Genomic DNA, 25040 nt, shown 5'->3' on the forward strand with positions numbered 1-25040 from the left:
TCTGGCAAATGTCTTGCAAGATGTCAAATGTCGGATTTCGCCGTTTTTTACAAATAAATTGTCATTTGCGACGTTATTTATTAAAAATTCAGATTAGTTGCATGCTAAATAGTCCTTTTCCGTAATTGTGCTTTAACTTTACAAAACAGCAACATACTTTTTGACAACTTGCGTAGTCAAAATGACTTCGTTTTCAAAGAAATGAAATGTCTTGCAAGTTTGTCCACTGGACGATTTTCGTACGTTTTCAACGTTGTCGATTCGGGGTACGCTATTTATGGTGGATCATCTGTATATAGTTCCTCAGATAGAATTTTCTTGACAGTCAAATACTATCAACAAGACCACAAAGCATCATAAAAAAAATCCGATGACTGGGTTTGTTCGTTTAGATGAGGTTCTTAAGTTGTGAAAAAGTTTTGTATCACAAGAGGATAACAAATCATCTTGATCAAATTTTCAAATTTGGGAATCGTAAACTGACTGCGATATTTTTTTATTTCTCTGCAATAAGATTCATGTGTATAGAATTGAAAGTGAAAATAAAATTGGGCCCAAAGCGTGGCTATATACCTCTCCACATCATACAAAGCTTGTAAACATATGAGAAGAATTATAATTAACCTTTTTTTCTGACAATCATTTCATTTCATAATCTAATATTGTACCGCTATTAAAGAAAGTATAGTGAATTTTATAAGCAAGACCCGTTTAACTTGTTATTCTCGACAAACTTTTTATATTAAAGCAAAATATATATCCTCCTCCTTTTCGGATCTAAATGGGAAAACATTGCACTTTAATACGTTTTATGTCAATTGATCTCTGGTAGAGAGTTGTCTCATTGGCACTCATCATACCGTATATATCTTCTCATTTCATAAAGATATGCATTACCCAAATACGATATATTTTGTTGTTTGTTGCTTACGTTACCTTCATTGGGAAATATTCAATGCATATTCAATAAAACAAACATTATAAGAAGTATCCATATTGATGTGCAAAACAAAAATTGCAAGCGAAATACAAAACTTATCCCAAATAATCGGTAATCGCCGTTAAACGTAAAAATTTGACGTTACCATTTGAGACGCAATATCGTGCTTAACGTCATAATGAACATGTGTTCTAAGTATCAAGTTGATTGGACTTCAACTGCATCACAAACTACCTCGACAAAAAACTTTAACCTAAAGCGGGATGGACGCACGGACGAACGAACGGACGCACTGTGTATTGTAATAAACGAATAAAACTTGATACGTTGCGTTGTGTTACTTTTATGCTCAAAATCTATATCGAAGGCCCCATACAAAGGGTACAAAGTAACGTCATAAACATAAGACGTAAATACGGGAAACATAACGTTAACATTTGCATTATATTCTCAACATACTGGGGGGCCGCAAAATTATATCTTTGTATAAAATCAAAATATTTCTTTAACTGTCCATATGTGACACGAAAAAAAATGATGGGCAATTACTGTCTCTAGAAATCACTGATAAAATTAACAGTCTCTATAACGATATTCAAATCAGACACAAAATTAATGTCTAAGAATTTGTCCAAGTTCTCCTTTGCACACATAGCTGCCTTTCGCATAGGAACTGTTTTTCTGGTATCAACTTCATTCGTCTCATCTGCTGTATTTGGTAGCTCCTCTTCGTTCATCTCTAGCCAATAAAGTTTGACCATCGGGGCGTGGCGTGCGACCACTGTTAGATCTGATTAATCCATCATTTCCAACAACTAATTCTTCATCAATTTTTCATGTTCATGGTTTTTCGTCATTTACTTGTACAATATCTCCGACTCGGATGTTCATTTTGTTGTCCTTTCCCTTTTTATGAAACTCTCTAACGTTATCAGTTCTCTGCTTTGTAATAACATCTATTGGTAACGTCTCGTGGTCATGTTTCCATGGCAACTTCTCTACGTATCTATTTTCATCAAATTCTACTGATGTTTTTTGGTACATACATGTATTTTCATCATCATGTTCTGTGCCGACTTCTCCTAGTGATTCTACTTTAAACTCTTCCGGTTTGTGATTAGTCAAAATATTGAACATTCCTACGGCTCCCAATTTACGATTCATATCTGGCGATGTCGGACCAGACAATAAGTAACCAAGTTTGGACTTAACAGCTGTCGGACCTTTTCCTCTAATAACCTTATCTTCTATAAAATCCCAATAAAAATCAGATCCTATCAGTAAAGATATACTAAAATTGTTGTCGTTCGTGATCGGGTGTGCTTATCTTAATCCTTTTAGATGTTTGAAATCTCGGGTATTATTTGCACTATAATTTGTGATCGGACTTGCAATAAAAGGAACAACTAAAACTTCAATGGGTATTTTCTCTCCTTCTATTGACTCAACGTATATAATTGCTTTCGGTAAGTGTTGAACTTTAGTACTTGTATTTCCAAATGTAGAAAGATTAATCGATTCGGTACCTTCTGTCTTTATGTCTAGTTTTGAAGCTAAATTCTTGGTCACGAAAGAACGCTTCATCGAATAATATAATCGTGATCCTTCCTTGATGTTCACTCCAAACGGGTGCTACGGCGGTTTTCAATAATACGCTTGAACGGGAGTGTATCGTGGACGAATGAAAACTTGTAGCAGTGGCAACACTTTCATTGTTGACTACAGTGTGTACTGCCGTTTCATATTTATTTACATTTGACGGTTTATCGAAGTACGATCTATCGGTATGTTGGGTACATATACTAGTATGGTGATTCCTGTTACAGAATCTGCAACAAAATTGAAATCTACATTCATTTGCGCAGTTTATTCCCAAGCAATTAAAGCATAATATCTTGTCTTTAATAATTGTTATTCGGTGTTCATAATCTGGAACATTTAAGCTTTTTGCAGGGTCGTGCATATCGTAGCAATATATGCAAGGTTTCTGACGAATATTTGTGCTTTGGCGGTATTCTTATCCATCTGGTATTTACGGGTTATCTCTCTTATCGGTGCTTGTCAAAAATGACGCTATAGACGGTACATTTATATTACCTTCATCGGTTTCAAATCTATCTTGTAATTGCGTGTAATCTCTATTTTTGGCGATAGTAAACATTGACGCTGTAGACGGTAAAGTGTCAATAAATACATTGGGGCGTTTCACTCCGGCTTCTAAAATTGTGATTTCTTTCAATATCCCGTGTCTTAATCCTTTTAATTACCAATTATCGGTTCCGTTTTCCCTGGCTAAGTTTGGTCTTACAGCTGACGGTAGCTTATTTAAGATGATTGGGATGAACAGTGCCCCATATGAATCTCCCGATCTGCCTAACGATTCTAGGCCTCTTATATATGCTTCTTGTTTGTCGTAATAATTACGGAGGCTGATAAGATTGTATTGTGGTGCAGGAAGTTCTAATATGGCTTGCATGTAGGCATTTGTGATTTTATGCAGCTGACTAAAACGTTCTTTTAATAATGTTATAGCTTCCGTATAATTATTGTTTGTGAGCGGTAATCCATCAATGCATCGAACGGCTTCATTACTGAGTTGCGATTTCAAATATGTAAATTTCTGTATGTCGGTTAGTATTGGATTTGATTGATTAGGCAAGGTGATAATATTCGAAGTTGGTGAATTTGAGTATTTTTTACGTATGTGTCTTATTTTTGTATTCAGAAAGAATTTATACTCATCTGTCTGTAGAATTTCATCCTCAACATCCTCATCCTTTGTTAAATTAAGAATTTCTTCATTCAAGGCACTAATAATCTTCTGCTTTTGCGAAAGTGTTTCTAATAATTCTGCACTTTCTTCTATCTCCAAATCTTGCTCTTCGTCCGATTTTCTCAAAAGTCTGGTCGCGGCACCAAAATGAATTGTAATAAACGAATAAAACTCGATTCTTTGCGTTGTGTTACTTTTATGCTCAAAATCTATATCGAAGGCTCCATACAAAGGGTACAAAGAAACGTCATAAACATAAGACGTAAATACGGGAAACATAACGTTAACATTTGCATTATATTCTCAACACACAGACCAGAAAACATGATGCCCATTAATGGGGCATAAAAACTGTGTCTTTTTTGTTATCAGAATGTTGTCTTCCTTCCAGTATTATGGGTTGGAATTACTTTAAGTATCCAATTTCCAAACTATGTCTGCGATATACAATGATATACATTCTCAAAATTTAAAATAAACACAAAATATTGTTCTTCTTTAAAAAGATAGAAATACAGTTATATTTTATTTCTATACCTTGATCACATTTTTCACCAATCCATCCATTTAAACAGCCAAATATGCATCGTCCTGTATCAAGGTCACACGGTCCAAGACATTTTGCTGGACATCTTAGTTCACAAAGTGGACCATACTGTGTAGAAGGACATCCTTTAAACAAATCAGACATAATGTGGTATCATATGGCATCATTCATTTGATTATTTAGATGAGAAGCTGTATAAAATGGTTCTTTATCCGCAATAAATGTTGCTCGTATACTAGTATAAAAACATCTTGTTTTTTTAAATAAAGTGTAAAGACAAATACAAGAATTAGAAAATATAAAATGCAAATGAATTAAAAGAATAGATACAAATCTTTTCAGGACAATACTTCACAATAATAGCATTCCTATGAGGTTAATACATCAGTCTGAAAGTAGTACAAGTATATCGACTGAGGACAAAGTCTGCGGTCGATATAAATTTTTGGTCGATATATCGAAAATGCTTTTTTTTGCAAATTGACTAAACCTAGAGATAGGTACGATATTATCTAAAAATGTAAATATTTATATTTTTCGAGAACAGAAAATTTAACATATTGGTAAAACTAATGTTTAAAACGATATGGCTATGGGCTTATGACGTACTATTAAAGTTACGTCTGTTACAAAAGTGACTCATATCTATAAACATATGCATATTTATGAAAATATCGTCTTATGAAGATAAGTCCTAAGTGTCTCATAGCGGCTTTTTTCGCCAGATAGTGTAGCTTATGAACATTTATAAAAATCTTTTCTTTCGGACAAACTCATCAGGCTTTGTACATGTAGCTACTATGTCTGTGTCAATCAAAACGTCAGTATTTCGATTGATTTCGCCTTTTTTGTGCATGAATTTCTTTCAGAAATAAATAACTTTATGGAAAATATTTTAGCAGTAATTGTAATAAAAAGATTAAAAAGTGAAAGAAGATAACACAGTTCCAAATAATCTGTAACTTATCCCTCTAAAAACATTTTCAAGAGCGAAACGTCTATCGTATTGATAAAACATAACTTCATATTAAACAGATTTCGAATGAAGTGGTTTAAGCTACTTCAGATGTCGAGAAACAAAAAGTTACATAACAAAAAATACAGAACTCAAATGAAAAATGAAAGAATACCTTTGAAACTGACATTATGGTTAAAACAAAATAGTATGTTTCATGTGTTGTTAAATTATTTGTCTTATTTGAATGTTTTAGTAACGTTATTACGACTTCAAACTCGATTCAAATACTCACCAACGATCCCAATGTCACACATTTCAAGTTCTAGTGATGCAGTCTTAATAGCTGGAATATATGTCAGGTATCTTAAAACGGCATAGGTTTTGATATTCTGTGGTAACAATTTCCCTTGATACAAAACAGTTCCCTTTTCCGGCTCAGCACTAGAATTTGAAGCGTATATTTTATGCACAAGGCCGTTTGTTGTAGTGTTGACTGAAAACAAGATTCATAATTAAAAGACGAAAAAGTTTTATCTAAACAAATACACATAGATATCAGGCTGACAATACTTTTTCTCTCCGTCGTTACTTCTTTACTTCTGAAAGATTATTTTAAGAAACAAACATGCACTTACCTGTGTTAAAAGCAATGCAATGATACTTCAGAAATGTCATTACTGCCAAAGATCATTAAGATTTTCATTTCCCTTATCCCTCTAGGTACCAGTCTTGTATTACATTTCCAGTTTCCGGTGCATGTCAAAACATGGAGGGAAACAAAATAGTTCATTTTTTTCTGAATTTTTTTCTGGACTCAATTGTTTCTGCTGAGTTGGAACATACATGTAGATTGAAAAAAAAAATCTTGCATCTTTTTGGGGATATCAATCCAGGAAAGTGGAAGGATATCATGTTTACTGGAAGTGGTGCGGCCTAGGAAAAACAGCAAACAGAAAGTAGAAAAAAATTGACTTCAGGGTTACGTAACTTTTTATTCTTCGTAGCATGACCCACTTTTTTTTTCCGATAAAATCACAATTTCACATTATTACATAGTACATGATATGAACATGAATTTTTTTTTCTATGTAGCATTTTTTATTTTTTTATTTTCAAAAATCAGTTGTTTTGCATGTAAGCCTATGGAGCAGTCAATTACAAGACTGCAACCTACCTCTAAAGAAGTTTAAATTCCCACATTTATTAGAATGTGTAAATATATTAGGCCGCTTGTTACATTTTTTATAGCTGACTATGTGGTATAGGCTTTGCGGTATGAGCTTTGCTTATTGTTGAAGGCTGTGCGGTTAACTATTATTGTTAATTTCTATGTTGTAGTGGTAATTGATTAATATTTTATCTAAAATTTATATTTAAGGATGTGTGATCCTCTTGCTTTTGAATGTTTGCCAGATATTTGGAATTATCTTGTTTTATCTATATATAAACATTAGAAAATTTTCACGCTAACCCGTTATTTTTTTTAAATTAACTAGCGAACATCCGTAATCTTCTGCCAAATGAAGTACCTTTGCCTGTTATATAAAATTCTGTTACAATCCTTATTTCCGTCATATCAACCTGAAACCATACGTCAGTTCCCTTTGTTTTGGAACATGTTGATTTATCTCCATCTATAGCTAAATTTGTTGGTTTTGTACCAATAGGATTCTGTGATACTAAAGCGTCGGTTGCTATGTTATCTATAATATAGAAACTTTGATTTATAGAATAGTGCTATGGTAAGAAGAAATTCCCAGTGATCATAGCTCAAACACTTGTTTTTAGATTTTCGATGCTATCAAAAAAAAAATTCCTTCAAAATTAAACACTATAAGGTATGGAGAAAATTAGTATTCAGATAAAAATATTTCGTCATTACTGAACAAAATATTTGTTTTCATCAAATTGACTAGAATATGTGTTGAGCTTAGACAGTGAAAGTGAGTACAGCAATCGAGTTGAGATGACCAATAATGATCTGTTTATCGCTATTTTACTTAATATGACATGCACTCCTAGTTAATAGCGATAATGCTGAGAATGGAAATCATCGCTATTTTACGAATGTTTTCTTTGATCTTACTGCTTGATAATCTATTTTATCAACACAGTAGAGTAATATGAAATATTATGAAACTAAAGGCCCACGTGCCCGTTATCAATGAAATTAACAACGTCGACATAGGAAATGAATACCGATAAACAGATTATCATTGGTCATCTCAACTCGATTGCTTTTCTCACTTTTGCCGTACCGGCTCAAGCGAGAAAACCAATCTCGTTGAGATGATCAATGATAATTTATAATTATCAGTCAGTAAGATCAGAGGAAAATTTCGTAAATAAGCGATAATGAGCAAATACATTTGTACTAGAAAATTGAAGACAGTTGAAGAATAATAAAAAGTCAAATAATAAAATAATTGTTCACTTTTGATTTCAGTTGGTTGCAATGACAGTCATATGTCTGAGGTTGCTAAAACATTGTATTAACCTCATCAAAAGTCAATAATTGTATAATGGTGTCCGTAAAACGAATAGTTGATTTCAAGTTCACCATTTTGAACTCGTGGTTAAATAGATTCCTTGTGTGTAGCAACACTCTTTCAAGGAAATCATGATAAGAAATACAAGCCCTGAATATATTATCAATTGGGATATATGTAATCCGTATGTAGGCGCGTCTGTGATGTTGCTACATAAAAATGGAAAGTTCACAATTGGCAAGCTGAAACCAAATGTGCTATGTTCTGTCGAAATGTAATTGAAATATTACTTACACTTGTTGCAGTATAGTCCTGCTCGTTTTTCTTTACAACCATATGTGCAAATTGCAGTATTTTTATCGCATCTATCGTTGAAACAATGTTTAGTGCGACATCCCCATACGCACAAACCAGTTCCAGGATAGCAATGTTGGTCTATACATGTTTCTCTACATGTCTTAGTGCAGTTACTTCCCCAAAAAGTCTTCTGACAACCTACAAAAATGACGTGCTTTTTCTAAACAGTGAACGTCAAACAATAAAGCATACCAATCAACGTTCGTTTATCAATATAGCATTTTTTTCTTCACATTGTGTAAACTTTTGGTTTATCCTATAATATCATTATTTTGTGAAAAAAATCAGTGTACAGTGAAAAGTAAAATATAACTTACCATTTATTGCAACATAACATAATTCAATAACACTCCCACGTTCTCTTGGTCCCGGTACATCATCATAATAAATGACGTATTTCCCAAGTTGATAGCATGGAATAGTTTGAATAACAGCTGGATAAGGACCACCTAGAGGATCCTTGTAGCAGAGATCAGAGGCAGAAGGGGGAGTTGTCGATGAATTAGACACATACAGTTTAAATCCATGCATCCGTCTTGCAACTAGAAGAATATTATACAGTACAATAAAAAAAAGATGTGGTATGATTACCAATGGGACAATTATCCACAAAAGTCCAAATGACACAGAAATTAACAAACTGTAGGTCACCTTACGGCCTTCAACAATGAACCATGCCCATACCGCATAGTCATTAATCAATGCATTAACGGTCGACAAACCATTACAATGGAACGCGGATATCAGATTATTAGATACTAAAGCCTCGGTCACACCTTATCGGATAGCACAAACGGACGCCTAACGGATGCATAACGAACACACACCGGATATGTAACGTACGCGAAACAGACAAGTACCGGACAGAACGGATGTCGAACGTACATCCAACGGACGAGTACCGCATAAAACGGACACATAACGGAAGCGTACCGGATAAAACGGATGAACAAGATATAAGGAAAAATCAAAGGCGACAATAATGATACATGTAAATCGCATAAATATTCAAAATGTTTCTGTGTAACTGGTTATGGTTTGTTCTTCAAAATTCCGCCAAAGGGCAGTGTCTGGCCTGAATAAGAACTGCTTGATTATGTTGACGTGCCTATACTCTAAGATCGATTATGAATAATAAGAATTCATGAACCTTAAGAAATCTGACATACCAATAATTGGCATTTCTGACGCAAAATTTTCAATTGGCATTTATCCGTTTCAGATCTGTTCATCATCCGTTTTATCCGTTATACGTCCGGTAGAAGTCCGTTTATCATCCGTTCAACATCCGTTTTATCCGTTAAACGTCCGGTAGAAGTCCGTTGGTGAATTTATCTTCCAGACCTCCAACGGATGTATAACGGACAAGAAACGGATACAAAACGGAAACGAAACGGACGAGTATCGTATAAAACGGACGCCTAACGGACGTTTAACGGACATTTTATCCGTTGGACGTCCGTTCAAAGTTTTGAACATGCTCTAAATTTTCCACCGGACAGAACGGAAGTCGACGGATAAAACATACGCTTAACGGACATGCAACGGATATGAACAGACGTCTAACGGATAAGAACGGACGTCTAACGGACATGAACGGATTGGAAAAAAGTTATCCGTTAGGCGTCCGTTCGAGCTATCCGGTAAGGTGTGACCGAGGCTTAACAGTTTAACAGGGGTACTGATAGTTTAACGGTCGATCTTTACAGATACTCGGCGTAAATTATATATCTAGATTTGTGATAACGCATTAATGATCGATAGTATGAACTGTTTTGATAATGATAGTTTACCTCGATATAGTGACTTAAAACACGAGTCGTTAATTTTAAAACTTCGATTGAAACTGTCGAATGCTTGCCGATTGTAAAATAGCTTTTGATTGACGGTCAATATTTCCATACTTTCGTTTTTGCGAATTGATGTATGTAGCATTGTTACAATAATCTATATGTTTTAGAGGTGTGTGACAGCTGTAAATAATAATTATTTAAGAACATAGTTACTGTTATGTGAAATAAAATAAATACACCTGAACCAAGCGATATTCCTCAAATATGCCATTATAAAAAAAAAGGAAATTGGAATAAATAAATGATATTGTGTATCAATTCATGACACAATATCCTTACACACATTTCACAAAACCCAAGCAAATAATAAGTGTTGTCTTTAACAGTGACTCAAAGTTAAAAGACATTTGTAAAATAAGTATATATATATACTACATTGTTTGAGTAAATAAATATGTATACGTACATCCTTCTCTGTAGTATATCTTTATATCTGTGATGAATACAGTTCCATACGAAATATTGAACATCCACCAAGCTGGAGTTGTATCAGGCGATGTGTGCGTACATCTTGTATAACCCCATTTATTTGATATAGGTGGGTTAACTGCATTTTGTGGACCAGCACTACCATATTGGGAATTCTGTGTAGCCCAACCAAATCGTGCAAGGTTCTCTAAAACAAACAAAAATTGTTAATTTAAAAATATTATAATCGTTTTGAATGTTTTGTTGATAATAAAAAACATTTAGCTCATATGTGAGGGTATTTAATTATACAATTTCTTTGTTTTATTGAACTAAGCAATTTCTGAAAAGTGTTGCAGTTCACCGTGAACCTAGCAATGCATATAACATACATGCTGTCAAAAATCAGGAACCTCGTAAGTAGTTTCCTTATGTCATATATCTTAATATTTCGTTAATTTTGGAGTTGGATGTTGCATGATTTGTATTGTTTCTTGTAAATTTGTTTACAACTGCTAACGAATCAGAACGTGTTAGAGTCTGACATATTGACTTCTATTCATCGAGAAAACCGCAATCGACAAACAAAAGCTATATTTTATATAGCTTAGTTTGTCGAATGATCTAGGGTTCTGGTGGAAGTGCAGGCTGGTTTCGTACGATGTTACAAAAGCATAGGATTAAATTCCGTTCATGAGGGACAAGCTATCCCAAATTCTAACGTGGTTGTGCTTCTTTTCAGACAGGATATATCGATAATTGTTTAGAATATTTTAATTTCACCAAGTGAATTGGGGTATATGAGATGTATCGAAATGAAACGGAACATTGTAAATTCCGATGTTTAACGTTTAATACAAAATAGTATACTGCAAATGCCCATCCTTTTGCTTCCACTCGATGTTGAAAAACCTTTTAAATAAATGTCTGACGAGTGTGTTGAAAAGTTCGACTTTTTCCTATACCCACCATATATACCGCCTTTGTCTAATGACAATCCATTTCCCGCCCTCATTCCACTGAACCTTACATATTATACCTATCTAATATATCGTTTATTTGTTCTCGTTCTGAATTTGAACGAAATACTTGTCACTGGACGTTTATCTAACAACAATTAAACAGCAATCAAGCAATCTTAAAGTTGGTCACATCTTACAAATAAAAAAATAAAAATGTTAAATCAAAACAATACAACGACATTTTGTACACGACACACCTGTGCATATACCAAATTTCACCTCATTTGTATATTTGTTTTCTTTGAATGAGGAGAGATGGTATGATTGCTAATAAGGCAGATTTACACCAAACACCAAACGACAAGGATGTTTGGTAATATAGGTTATCGTACGGCCTTCGATAACAACCAAAACTCATGCTTTACAGTAAGCGAGCGTCCAACCACGCCCTTTCTTGCGACAGTGGTGTAATAGCACAACTAAAAACTTAAGTGTAGAAAACTTTTGGAAATAGTTGACTCTTAGACACGTAGTACACATGTATAAAGTAAACAAACAAAAATACAAGAAACACAAAGTATTGATCTATCGTAGGCATTCTCAATCTTGCCAAAAACAAAGTACTGACGTACAACTTATATTGAACTTATAAATCGTCATGAAAACAAAATATAGTTGACAATAAAAAATAAAAAATAAGATAACTGTTTGCCATGCTATGAATTGTATATCCATGTACTTAAATTGAATTATCAGAGACAAAGGAAAAGTGATTATTTTGATGTTCTTTGTTATGTCTTACGGATAAAAAGAATCGTGCAAGATTTTACCACGGTGTTAAATATCTGTAAGAAGTAAATAAAGGATCAATGAACTTACATGAACTGTATCTAGACTAATGTACTTTATAAACAGCATCAGCGTAAACATAAGGATGTGATTATTTTATTTTAACAAAATTTCTATGTACAGCCTAAACTTTCTATCATAATCTTTGTATCTTTGAAATGATAATGTACATGTAAACTTGTTAATTGATGTTTGGTAACGAAATCAGTTTTACACTGACTTAGTAATTTGCCAGTTATATAAAAATTCCGATCATTGAAATTCAAAACGCGACCAAGGACATTGGCAAAGCGAGAAAGTCGCGAAATAAAAAAAAAAGTAAGAAAGGCCAAAGGAACATCGCCGTCAAAAGAAAATTAACAATAGAGAAAATATAATTGTGTGTATATAATTTTCATCATATTGCGGGAAAGGAAAAAAACGCCTATCCGTAGCACATTTTGATGGTTGACTTCAACAATAACGTTACCATTTAACAATTATTAGAGCAACACGCTTTTAAGTATGCAAAATCCATCTATCAATAGAATCAAAGATACAAAGACAAGTACTTGAGTATCATATCGCCTGGGAGATAGATACTTTGTAGGCAGTGATGATGGAATGTCCACCCCACAAGCTTTTATTTGGCAAAATATATCACACATTTATAAATAATTACATTAGATGTATGTTTCATTATGATACTTTATTCTGATTGGCTAACTGCACATCACGTGTTATTCCGTAAGCAATTGTATTGCTCAATAAAACTTTTCATTCATGATAACACGTGGTCCCACATTAGTGCACAGGTGAATTAAATAAAACAATAATAAAATTCGTGTTTTCATGATCATTGCTAAAAAAATGTAATTATAAGTATTGAATACTTCTTTTTGTAACTTCATAGGGTTGTAAAAGCGTTGACCGTGCGCACATTTTTAGTATGAAGCGCTTCCGCGCTTCATACAAAATGTACTTCGGTCAACGCTTTTACACCCCAACGAAGTTACAAAAAGAAGCATTCAATTCTTAAATACATATACTCGTGATACTTATATATATAAAAGCATTTTTTAACAAAGGGTTTTCTCATGGATTTGAAAAGAAATATGTTTTAAGAACTGGGAAAAGCGGGCCATTTAAGACATTATATTTAACACAAACCCATTTTCCCCTTTCATTCATATTCAATCGTTTTCTTTAAAAAAAAAAAAAAAAACATGAACTATTTGTCACTTGACTTGACTCAAACACCAATAAATCCATCATTTAGTTAACCGCATCTAACAAATGGAAAATTCAAATACCAATAATACAGGGCACACAACAGTTTTCAGTAATTTATACATTATAGATCTACCGGACATAATACGTAAGTAGAAATAAAATCATTCCGCGCTTCATACAAAATGTACTTCGGTCAACGCTTTCACACCCCAACGAAGTTACAAAAAGAAGCATTCAATTCTTAAATACATATACTCGTGATATTTATATATATAAAAGCATTTTTTAACAAAGGGTTTTCTCATAGATTTGAAAAGAAATATGTTTTAAGAACTGGGAAAAGCGGGCCATTTAAGACATTATATTTAACACAAACCCATTTTCCCCTTTCATTCATATTCAATCGTTTTCTTTAAAAAAAAACATGAACTATTTGTCACTTGACTTGACTCAAACACCAATAAATCCATCATTTAGTTAACCGCATCTAACAAATGGAAAATTCAAATACCAATAATACAGGGCACACAACAGTTTTCAGTAATTTATACATTATAGATCAACCGGACATAATACGTAAGTAGAAATAAAATCATTTTCCCATTGAACCGATGTATAGCAGAATGTACAGAAATTCATACCGGAGTCTCATAAAATCTTTAGATTGTATGTGAGAAAAAAAATGTTTAACCCAATCGCATGTTTGCTCCTGTCCCACGTCAGGAGCCTCTTGCCCTTGTTAGTCTAATATGTCTTTTACATTTTGTTTTCATTTTTTTTAATTATTTTGGTTCATTAATGTATTACGGAGTTTAGTGTGAGCTTCATTTTCGCTGAAGACGTACACATTTTTGTTTAGAGACATATGATGCCCGTCTTCGGTAGCGGAATGTTCTCGATATTGTGAAGACCAAAATGGTCAGCTATTTGGTAGGGTAATAATTTCCAAATCACCCCTTTCCATTCTCAATTCTATTTTAATGGGCGGGTCTTTTCTTAAACTTTTTCAGTCATCGATTCGTTACGCTTTTGTGAAATGGTGAGGAAAAGAAAAATAAATAAATGTATATTCTGTAACAATATAAAAAGACTTACGTTGTGCTGTAACAGTCAACACAATGGCCACGTGTAGAAGTAACAGGCCTAACATAGTACCAAATCTAATCACGTACGTGCACTAAGTAACTTACTATCTGCGAATAAAAAAGTAAATAACAAAACTAAATAATAATGATATATGTATAGGTACAATGTATGCCCTGTTTACTACTTTAAGATTAATATATACAAAAAGTTTTTAAAAAATGTGATTATCAAATAAGATGTTATCGTTAAAAAAGGCATCTTTTTACCTTATTGAGGGAGTGATTATATGCATTAGTTCAATAATCCAGTTCTCGACAATTCCATTCATTATTTCAATGATGTATTTATATAGAAACTAGAACACACCCGCGAAATCGCGGGCATTCAGAGCGTAGTTTAAAGTATGTAAAGTGTTGTTGGAAGAATTTTGTGAAATATTGAATGACTGGAGAATTTCAGCAAAATTATCATAAATCATAGGTTATTGGGGACAGGAAAATGTTTTTTTTAATCCCTCCTCCTTTATTTCCAAAATTCCCAATGTGTGGTTTTCTATCAATTTCAATATGAATATACATTTAGTATGTTATGAACATTTAAGTAAGGATCCTGTACTTCCGTGGTTGTCGTTTGTTTATGCGTTACATATTTGTTTTTCGTTCATTTTTTGTACATAAATAAGGCCGATGTTTTTTCGTTTGAATTGTTTTACATTTTCATTTCGGTGCCTTTTTAAGTTGAGTATGCGGTATGGTCTTTGCTCGTTGTTGAAGGCCGTACGACGACCTATAGTTGTTAATTTCTGTGTCATTTTGGTCTCTTGTGGAGAGTTGTCAACATGGCAATCATACCACATCTTCTTTTTTTTGTAATCAATGAATTTTGTAAAAGATTTAATGACTGGAGAATTTCAGAAAAGGTATCAAAAAAGCACATGAATAATTTTAGCGCTTATCTGTATATTATGAACATTCACTATATAAATAAAGTGTTTTCATTTTTAATTCTAAGTTTTCTAATCGATCCATGGTGGAGGGGGGATAGGAGGGGTCCTGATCCCGAAATCCCGGGCTTAAAAACACGAAATCCCGAAATCCCGGGCTTTAAAACATGAAATCCTGAGGTCCCGAAACTCGAAAAAAAGAATTCCCGGATCCCGAAAGGGTCAATCCCGAAATCCCGAGCTGAAAAACACTCGATCCCGGAGTCCCGATAAAGGTCCTATCCCCCCTTATGGTGGTCATTGATATAGAATACAGACCCTCTCTATTTAATAAACTCTGTGACCACCGTGGATAGTAAACTTGAAAATGATAGCAGATAGAATTCTGAAAATACACTTTATTCGTAGTATATGGACCTTTTGGATTATAGCTCTTCATCTTTTCTATAAGCTTTGGATTGCAAATATTTTGGCCACGAAGAGTTATGTATTGTCGAAATGCGCATCTGGTGCAAGAAAATTGGTACCGTTAAATTTATATGTATGTTCAAAGTATACAGAAAAACGCAAACCGGAAGTATAATCTGACTTAAAATTTTGTCCAATGACGGGACAATATCCGGATGCCCTTTTTCTCGATTTTCTCCCAAAATAACTCAATCTGAATAATCATATGAATGGATGACAAATGCGACTATGCACTGTACCTATAGGACACAGAGGCGTGTTGATTAATTTATTGTGGAAAGAAGAGAAGCGACACCAAAAATGAGGTCTTCTCGTTTAATAGTATAGATAAGAAGGTGTATGATCGCCAATGATACAACTATCCACCGAAGTTGAAATGAAGTGGATGTAAGCAATAAGGCAACAGTGAAAAAATGAAGAAAAAAAAATACATCGTATATTCGGCTATAAAAGTCCCCAAAATTTAAAAATATGAAACAATTCAAGAACTAACGCCCTAATGTATAACAAAATGATATACGTTAAACAAATAACAGACAACGGACCAGAGACAATCACTTCACTGCAGGTTCTTGACTTTGGACAAATACAAATGCGGTGTGGTTAGCCAGGGGTGAATTCAGACACTTTAAGAAGGGAGTTCCAACCATTCAAAAGCATTGATCGTCAAAGAGGGGGAGGGCCAAATTAACGGTACCCTCTTTAGCTCCGTCACTGTTAATAAACATGTTTGGTCTGTTTGTAAATTTTCCACAACCACAGCCGCTCTCTGTGACTGAACTTGTATCATTTAAATACTATCATAATGTCATTTCATTACATCAAAAACCTATTCAGAATATAATAATAATTGCTTACAACGACCCATAGTAAATGAATTACAACAGTAAATGGTTCTATACAGTGTAACATGAAAGAAATTTAAACTTCTAAAAATACAATTAACGCTATATTTTCCAAATATTAAAGTTTGTCACATATTCTTATCATTTGGAGTCTTAGTATGACTTAATTTAAGATGTATAATTATTTATTTACCTTGTATCAAGACTAGATACTTTCTCATCTCTTAATTATAAAAGTCACACAAGGAAGTAATTTTTACCAATACCAAGAAGCACTTCATCATTTGGGCCACTTTTTGCCGGATATCTATATATTTACCGACAAACATCTAAATATTATAAATATTATTGATTTGAACGGAAGCTGGAAGATTTTTATCAATTAAGTTTTGAGAAACTCTTTAAAAGTTTCATAAACCTAGTAAACTCATATCTATCGTTATGAGGAAAGATTTCAATAAGTAAATTTTGAATTTAACACATTTAAATTATTTTGTAATTAGTGAGGGTATGCCTTACAAATTCCACTACCATAACGAGTTTATATATATATTTCGATAAAAGATCATTTTTAGAAAAATGATTAATACATTTTTAACAAAAACCGATCTCTTGATGAGCCAAATTTAAAAATTGCCGACATGAACTTGAACATCTCAGGATAACTCTTAAAATAAGTAAACGTTATCTCACGAATTTTTAAAATGCACACAGACACAACAAACACTTTTGAGATTTTTTGCTTCGTTTGTTTTTTAATTTTCATTTAATATTTTACAGTGATTTACCTTCGTGAAATGTTTCTCAAATAAATACCCCGCTACTTTAATTATGAAATATATTTTTAATTTCTGTGTCATTTGGTCTTTTGTGGAGAGTTGTCTCATTGGAAATCATACCACATCTTCTTTTTATATTTTCAACAACGGTACAAACAGACAGGATTTGTCAGTGACCACTCATGGCCAGATCCACCTGTAGGGATAATTCACGTCGATTACTTGTCATTACGCAACGTCATTTGCGAGACAGGTTTTAAAACAACTTTAACGTCTACTGCTAAAAGATTCACCAGCAATTCTATCCAATATACTAAATGCTATAGAATTGACTCCTGAAAAAAACTTCAAGACTTGCAGTTTAAACCGCATAATTATCAAAATAGCACGAAAAGGGTAAAACAGAGACCATATCCGATGGAACTAAATAAAATTAAAAAAATCATACAGAAAAACGAAATGGTTGACTTTTCAGCCAATCATTTAGGAGTTGGTCACAAGCAAGACTTCGACGGTGATGGTCACTAACTACATAGACTCACGGATGTATATTTTGTAAACGAAATGCGCGTATGGCGTATAAAATTATAAGCCTGATTGGTATCATTGATTTATTTTATTATGACTAGTATATGTTACAAGACTCCGTAATTATCTAATAAATAAGCCAGGGAAGGCTGACTACGATTACCAAGATGTTGACTATTTATATGCATTATACCCGTTATATTAAGGTATATAGGTGTAAAAATTCTGAGTCAAGTGCCTGTGATATATATGACTATTTATTTATTCATATGGCTTTATTTCTAAGACCATTCAATATAAGGGTAAAGTGTTTTTGATCGACTAAAAAATTATTGTTGAAGGCCGTAGTTTTGCCGTAAGTTACTTACATCCACATTATTTGCAGAGAATTTCTTAGAATACGCATAGCTTTTGTATGTTCTCTTTCTTCTGTCTCCTTTGTATTTCATTCTCCTTTCCTTTTTGTCAGATTTATTCCCTTCCTAAATCATTTTGTACATTATCTTTCTATCCTTGGTAGCCGTGATTATTTCCCCTGCTGTTCTTTTTATCGTCTTTATATTACTCTTGCTTCTTTTCCTTTGTCTTTATCGTCTCTCCTTTTCATCTCCTTTTCTCTCTTTTTACTTCCTCATTTGCTTCTATAAACTTATCATACTCCTACATGTCGCTTTGTGACAACCAAAAAGTCAAATAGTTGACCGAGTAAATTTCCAAACAACGTTCTATGTTTATTCTATGATGATTTACTTCCCTTTATTTGTATTCGTTTTTGACTGTATCTCTGCGACACTTTTTTCTCTTCCGGATAAACCTTTTTTTCAATGATTGTCTCTTTGTCATATATCGTTGAAACTGAAGGAATAGTTATATTCCCCTTACGTAACGTCATTGCTGACATAATCTTTGGACTCATTTTTTCTTCACACTTTTTACGTGTAGCATTTCTGCTAACCAACATGTGGCATTTATATGTATTGCAACTCTAACCTAAGCCACTATTCTGATCAGTCATGTGCTTTTTGTTTGTACTTTATAGATTGGTACTATTTGAAGTCGCGGTATATACTACATGTGCATACTGTAACCTACAAATATAAAAAGGAATCGTGTCACCGTTTATCATATCAATGTAAAATAAAAATGCTTTTTTTTTATGTATGGATAGAATCATAGGCACAGTAGGGTATAGCTTCCCTTGTCATCGATAATTTAAAACATTCAAAACAAATTAAGAACATTTTGTAGAGCGAGAATCCAACATGTCTTGATGCATAACTTTCGCTTTGTCGGTGTCTCATTACACGTGCAATGTAATGTCACTAAATGCAATATCAAGATACCAGTATAGCTGTATTATCTGTAACATTACCGAATGTTTCTTCAAATTTCGGGTGATGCATACATACAAGACATGTAGCAGAAGCGTAGCATGTTGACACACCCGATATCACTCTTGTTGAATGAATGTTCTTCACTTTTGAGTTTTTCTTGTTTTGGATCTTCAATATCGATTTGCGAGATTTGAAGATTGTTTAATTAACACCTTGTCTGTGAGTTTTCTGAAAACAGAAAATTATCCCTTTCAGTTCATTCACAACAATATGTGGACCTACCAAATTAATTTTGCAACATTCAGACAAACCTCGTTCACGTGACAGGGATTGTGCACAACCTAACACAATCTCTTTCTGCACAATTTAGCATTTTTGCTAAAATTGATTTCACCCTGTCACTTGTGAGCTTTATTTTAGTTTAGCAACGTACATGTATGAATTAAGTTTTGAGGCTATGGATTTATTATCATTATGGGGATACCAATTTGAATGGATTGCGTGGGTACAGGTTTACCACAAATTTAAATATTCAACGATTTCGAAATTATCTATTGGCTTATATGCAGATTTTGGAAAAATAACGAAATTTTCCTCGATCCACAAAAATTCAGATGAATAAACATTTTTTAAATATAAAGATGACTTTTCAGTTTTTGGTCGACCTAGAATTGAATCCACTTTGTTCCACTAGTTGAATTTAAACGAGATTATAGACGCAAAGATAAAACAATGTTGTTACTTGATATGCGTAGGATATATAAAGAAATAACACACATTGAATTTAAGATGTTTAAGATAAATATTTTCAACTGTAACAGTTAATGAATTTAGATATAAACGTTCAGTCACCCAAACATAACTTTTTTAATTTTTGTAGTAAATACTTCGCAGTTAAACTGGCATCTTATTGGTGTGTTTTAAGTAACAAAAATGAATCATAAATTCACTATATCGATGATAATTATAGTAATTGCAATTACCACTAGGACTATAGAGGGATCCCATTTTCGAGGTGGACTTATCTCATGGAAGTACAGAGAAGACAAGGTAAATGCTTACAATTATGTAATGATATACCAATGAAATATATATTGACCCTATAACAAAAAGGGGATGTCAATTCTTTGTCATCTAACACGACGATTGCTGAAAATAACATAAATCATATCTTTGATAATACGCAAGAGTTCCAAATTTAATAAAAATCTATCACAGGCAAAGCTATTTTAGAACTAGTCGAGGAAGTTAGCCGGTATTATTACTGTTATAAGCAAGCCTGTGTTAAAAAGCTCGAAGAGTGAATATCCAATTTAAATTATACTAACAAAACATCGGGTAAGCGTATCTAAATAGCATTCACCTTCAGTCGCACAGAAAATAATGTATATGTTTCTAAATGATTTATTGGTAAAGAATACATCAAAGTGTTTTATTTTTAGAAGATAAATTAATAGAATACTATTGTTAATTGTTATAAAAACCAATCTAGTTTTGAAGTAAGATTCTATTCATTTCAATTACATTTTAATTTACATACAGTTTTATCATTATCATCAAAAAGTTCAGATCTTTACAATAAAAAATTAAAAAAGACAAGAAAGTTTAGCAATTTCTAAAAAGCAATCACAAGGTGTCAATTTGATGACAGAAAAATAGACGCAATGAAGATTTTATACGGTTTATTCCTTGAATGCCAACATCCTTTGATCTACCGACAATTTACCTGTAAAATTATGTTGGCGTTCAAGGAATAGGTGAAAATAGTTATCACAACAAACGTGCATGCTTATCAAAACAATCATACTAATTAAACAGATACGTAAATACAGGTAGCTAAATCTAGTTCATGTATGTTAAAATGTTAAAAATCATATTTTGCTGCTCCTGCTTGAACAAATAGGATTCTCTTAAAATGCAACTTTAAAAAGTGTTGCATCACAAAATCAATATGTGCATATTGTCAGGACAGGAATTCAAGTTTGGACTTTGAAGATTTATTTTTCAATATTTCTACAGTTGTGTGTGCTGTAATATCCTTCCATATTACTGATTAAATTTCTTGAAACTTTGTATCTCGTGTTAGATTACTATTTTGTTTATTTCAGTTTGTTCAGGATATTTTTCTTGGTCATACAATTACACTTTTTTTTTATTGTAGGTGATTCGTAAAATAACATTGTTTAGTTGTTTGTCATGTTCGCAACTCATCTGAATTATTTTTACCATATTTATGGATTTTTTTGATACTGTTGTAGAGTTTCCAGCTTAGAAGTTATCAAATTAACTTAATTATTTTTTAAATTTAATAAATTGTACAACTGAAATCTTCATATAGTTTATATTAACTAATAAAATATTTAAATTGATATGGAACTAAACAAATCTCTTATATCCTTTATTTAGTTTGAAATAATTGTATTAAACTAAAATTTCATTAATTTTTTTTAATATTTCTTATGTTATTAACATGTTCATTTCAAACATATTTTTTGAAAAAAAGTAATAAAACATTTTATCTTTCTTTATTTCTTTAAAATTTCATAATAATTTTACCCCTAAAATCTACTATTTTTCCTTATGAGAAAGTGATAAAATGTTGCATTTCTATAAAGTTCATTATTTTTTTTTAACAGTTCAATACTTATAAAAACACCTATTGTTTTTATATAAACATCTATTGAAATAGTTTTGTTGGCATTCAAGGAATAGGTAAGAAATAAAATGTTGGCATTCGAGGAAGACACCTTTTATACGAGATCCATTACCATAAAACATCGTCTGAAAGTGATATTGATCTAGAAAATTGGAGATAATGACACTTTTCTTGTTCTTGAAATCTTGAAGAAAAAAAATCTTGAAAATCTTGTTAGATCAAACTACATGTAATTCCTTTTTTTTCAGAACAAAGAACATATACAATATTTATTTATTATTTCTATGTAAATTAGATGTAATTATCTCATATGCTCGGGGCAGACGCGCCTCAGATATGAAAAGCTTGCATCCAATACATGCATGTACAAATCATACTAATATATTTTCTGGTTATTTAGAAATGTTTGTAGTTTCAAGGAGATAATATAATATATTGTTCATGTAATTAATTAACTCTTTTTTCAGACTTAGACAATAATGATGTTTATAAATTGCTTACGATTGCAAGTATTTCGACCATAAGTGTCGTTTAGTTGTTGTTTCATTGCAAAATTTCTACCTCTCCTTTAAATCGTTTTTACAAACCCGATTGCAGAACAGTGAAATACGGGATAGCTTTACTGCAATGAAAATTACAAACTTCCCATTGCAGGCTCACTTAAAATTTGTGAATGTCCGATAAAACATTTTGTTTTAAATTACTTAAGTTCAAACTTTGACCTGAGACAATATTCAAATAAGCAAATTTAAAATCATGAAACTTGATATGTGTATACACGCCCAGTAACCCAGAACCTCCATTACAGTAAATTCCTGGTAAAAATTATCAGTAATAATTGCATTATTTTGGTGTTATATAAAAAGAAGATGTGGTATGATTGCCAATGAGACAACTATCCACAAAAGACCAAAATGACACAGACATTAACAACTATAGGTCACCGTACGGCCTTCAACAATGAGCAAAGCCCATACCGCATAGTCAGCTATAAAAGGCCCCGATAAGACAATGTAAAACAATTCAAACGAGAAAACTAACGGCCTTATTTATTTAAAAAAAAATGAACGAAAAACAAATTGTAACACATAAACAAACGACAGCCACTGAATTACAGGCTCCTGACTTGGGACAGGCACATACATAAATAATGTGGCGGGGTTAAACATGTTAGCGGGATCCCAACCCTCCCCTAACCTGGGACAGTGGTATAACAGTTCAACATAAGAACGAACTATAAAAATCAGTTGAAAAAGGCTTAACTCATCAGATGGACAAAAATAAGTGGACAAAAATTGGTTGTTTTATTTTTTGGTAACGAAAATGAGTTATAAAAACACAATTCTGATGATAATGATATTAATTGCAAGTATCACTAGTACTATAGAGGGCTCCCATTTTCGAGGTTGACTTATATCATGGAAGTACAGAGACAATAAGGTAAACTGCTACACTTATAAAGTTGATTAATATTTACTATATCTTAAAAAAAGAGCTTAATATCTGACCCGAAAAAAAACAAAAAATCTGTTATATCCCATATGGGAACTATATCAGAAGCATAACTATGTGAAACAAGGGGTTGAAAATAGCCAGTTTTAAAGCTAGCTTATGTATTTGTTTTTGCAAACCAGTTGAAATAAATAAAAGAAAAATGCTCCCTTTAGTAGAAAGGAAGAAACGTTTAAAACAGAATGTTCAGACTGTTATCGTCTGTCCACAGCAATAAAAAGTTAATTACAACTGTAAAACTTCAGATATTTCTTCATAATTATTTATATACACATAATATACATGTACATGTAATAGTATAGAGCATTTAGGTAAAATATTCATTTAAATGAAATACAAAGAGCCACATTGCAATCGATTTGATGCAATCTAGTTTCGACATAAAACATCTTTAAATCATTCGATCTGGTGTTCTTTTGACACCTAACTCAATTTAATAAAAAAAAAATAGACAAATTTCTAGTCTCTCCTTTCACTATACAAGACGATGTGTTGCTGGTAGATGAATTATTGACGCACTGGTAGATTATTACAATTTGCACCTCTTTTAGGCAGCATATGACACCTAACCATCCACACTGGGTTTCAGTGTGATTAGTTTGTCATTGAACCATTTGGGATTAATATTGCAGCTAACGGGTTATCAGGAGCTGATCAAACACGTCCGTTAGGTGAAAGGACTGAGACGTGACTGGTGATTGTGATGGATGTATTGTCAATAAATATGAAAATCTTTTGTTTAACCATAATGATTTTTTTATGTTTGCTTTTTAAACAAATTGCAACGACGTATTTTGAACAACGACGAAGATCAAGATGTTGCTCGCTAGAAAATTAAATATAATCCTTCGAAAAATAATGTATCTGTTCATGTTTTGAATTGAATCGGTTAATTCTTTCATTTGTTTTAGCTACCCTGTGAAAGTGTATTACAGGTCTGCTTCGAAGTACAAAAGTTCTGAATTTTCCTTATAAAATTCTAGATAATTCTAATATATCATGATATGCTCTATGCTCCATTTAACATACAAAGGGTAGGTAGGCATTATATTTCTCATGATTTGACAATCGCTAAAGCTCGTTATAAAGATATTGACATATAATGCCAATCCATCTTAAAATGAGCATATGCAAGGTGTAAAATGTTGACCAACATATTGCCTGTCCATGTTAAGATGAGCAGAGAGCATGGCATCAAATAATAAAAGAGGCTTTTAAATTGACAAGTAGCCAGGGCCAGGTTTATAATTATATCCGTTATTAGCAGTGTCAATAAAATCATTTACATAACTTCTAAACGACAAAAAATAAGATTTTCAAAACTACTGCATATAAAAAAAGAAGTTGTGGTATGATTGCCAATGAGACAACTCTCCACAAGAGATTAAATGACACAGAAACAAGAGGTCACCGTACGGCCTTCAACAATGAGCAAAGATCATACCGCATTGTCAGCTATAAAAGGCCCCGAAATTTCAAATGTAAAAAAATCAAACGAGAAAATGTTCTGATGACCTTGATTTTATCATGCTAAACAATTA

General features: G+C 32.7%; 1 protein-coding gene across 2 annotated transcripts in view; it reads right to left on the reverse strand.

Moving 5' to 3' along the window:
• LOC143085022 (uncharacterized) overlaps nt 1-16980 on the reverse strand; it is a 43433-nt gene extending 26453 nt beyond the window's left edge. For both annotated transcript variants that reach the window (XM_076261158.1, XM_076261152.1), the window contains exons 1-8: nt 16884-16980; nt 14444-14541; nt 10324-10533; nt 8382-8606; nt 8002-8202; nt 6748-6921; nt 5511-5711; nt 4251-4385 (exon numbers count right to left, since the gene is read on the reverse strand). In XM_076261158.1, the coding sequence (XP_076117273.1) occupies nt 4251-4385; nt 5511-5711; nt 6748-6921; nt 8002-8202; nt 8382-8606; nt 10324-10533; nt 14444-14498 (1201 nt within the window). In that variant the 5' untranslated portion in view covers nt 14499-14541; nt 16884-16980. The remainder of the gene's footprint in view (nt 1-4250; nt 4386-5510; nt 5712-6747; nt 6922-8001; nt 8203-8381; nt 8607-10323; nt 10534-14443; nt 14542-16883) is intronic.
• Between the last annotated feature and the right edge of the window lie 8060 nt (nt 16981-25040).

The sequence above is a fragment of the Mytilus galloprovincialis genome, chromosome 1 (genome assembly GCF_965363235.1).
Source record: "Mytilus galloprovincialis chromosome 1, xbMytGall1.hap1.1, whole genome shotgun sequence".
Taxonomy (NCBI): domain Eukaryota; kingdom Metazoa; phylum Mollusca; class Bivalvia; order Mytilida; family Mytilidae; genus Mytilus; species Mytilus galloprovincialis.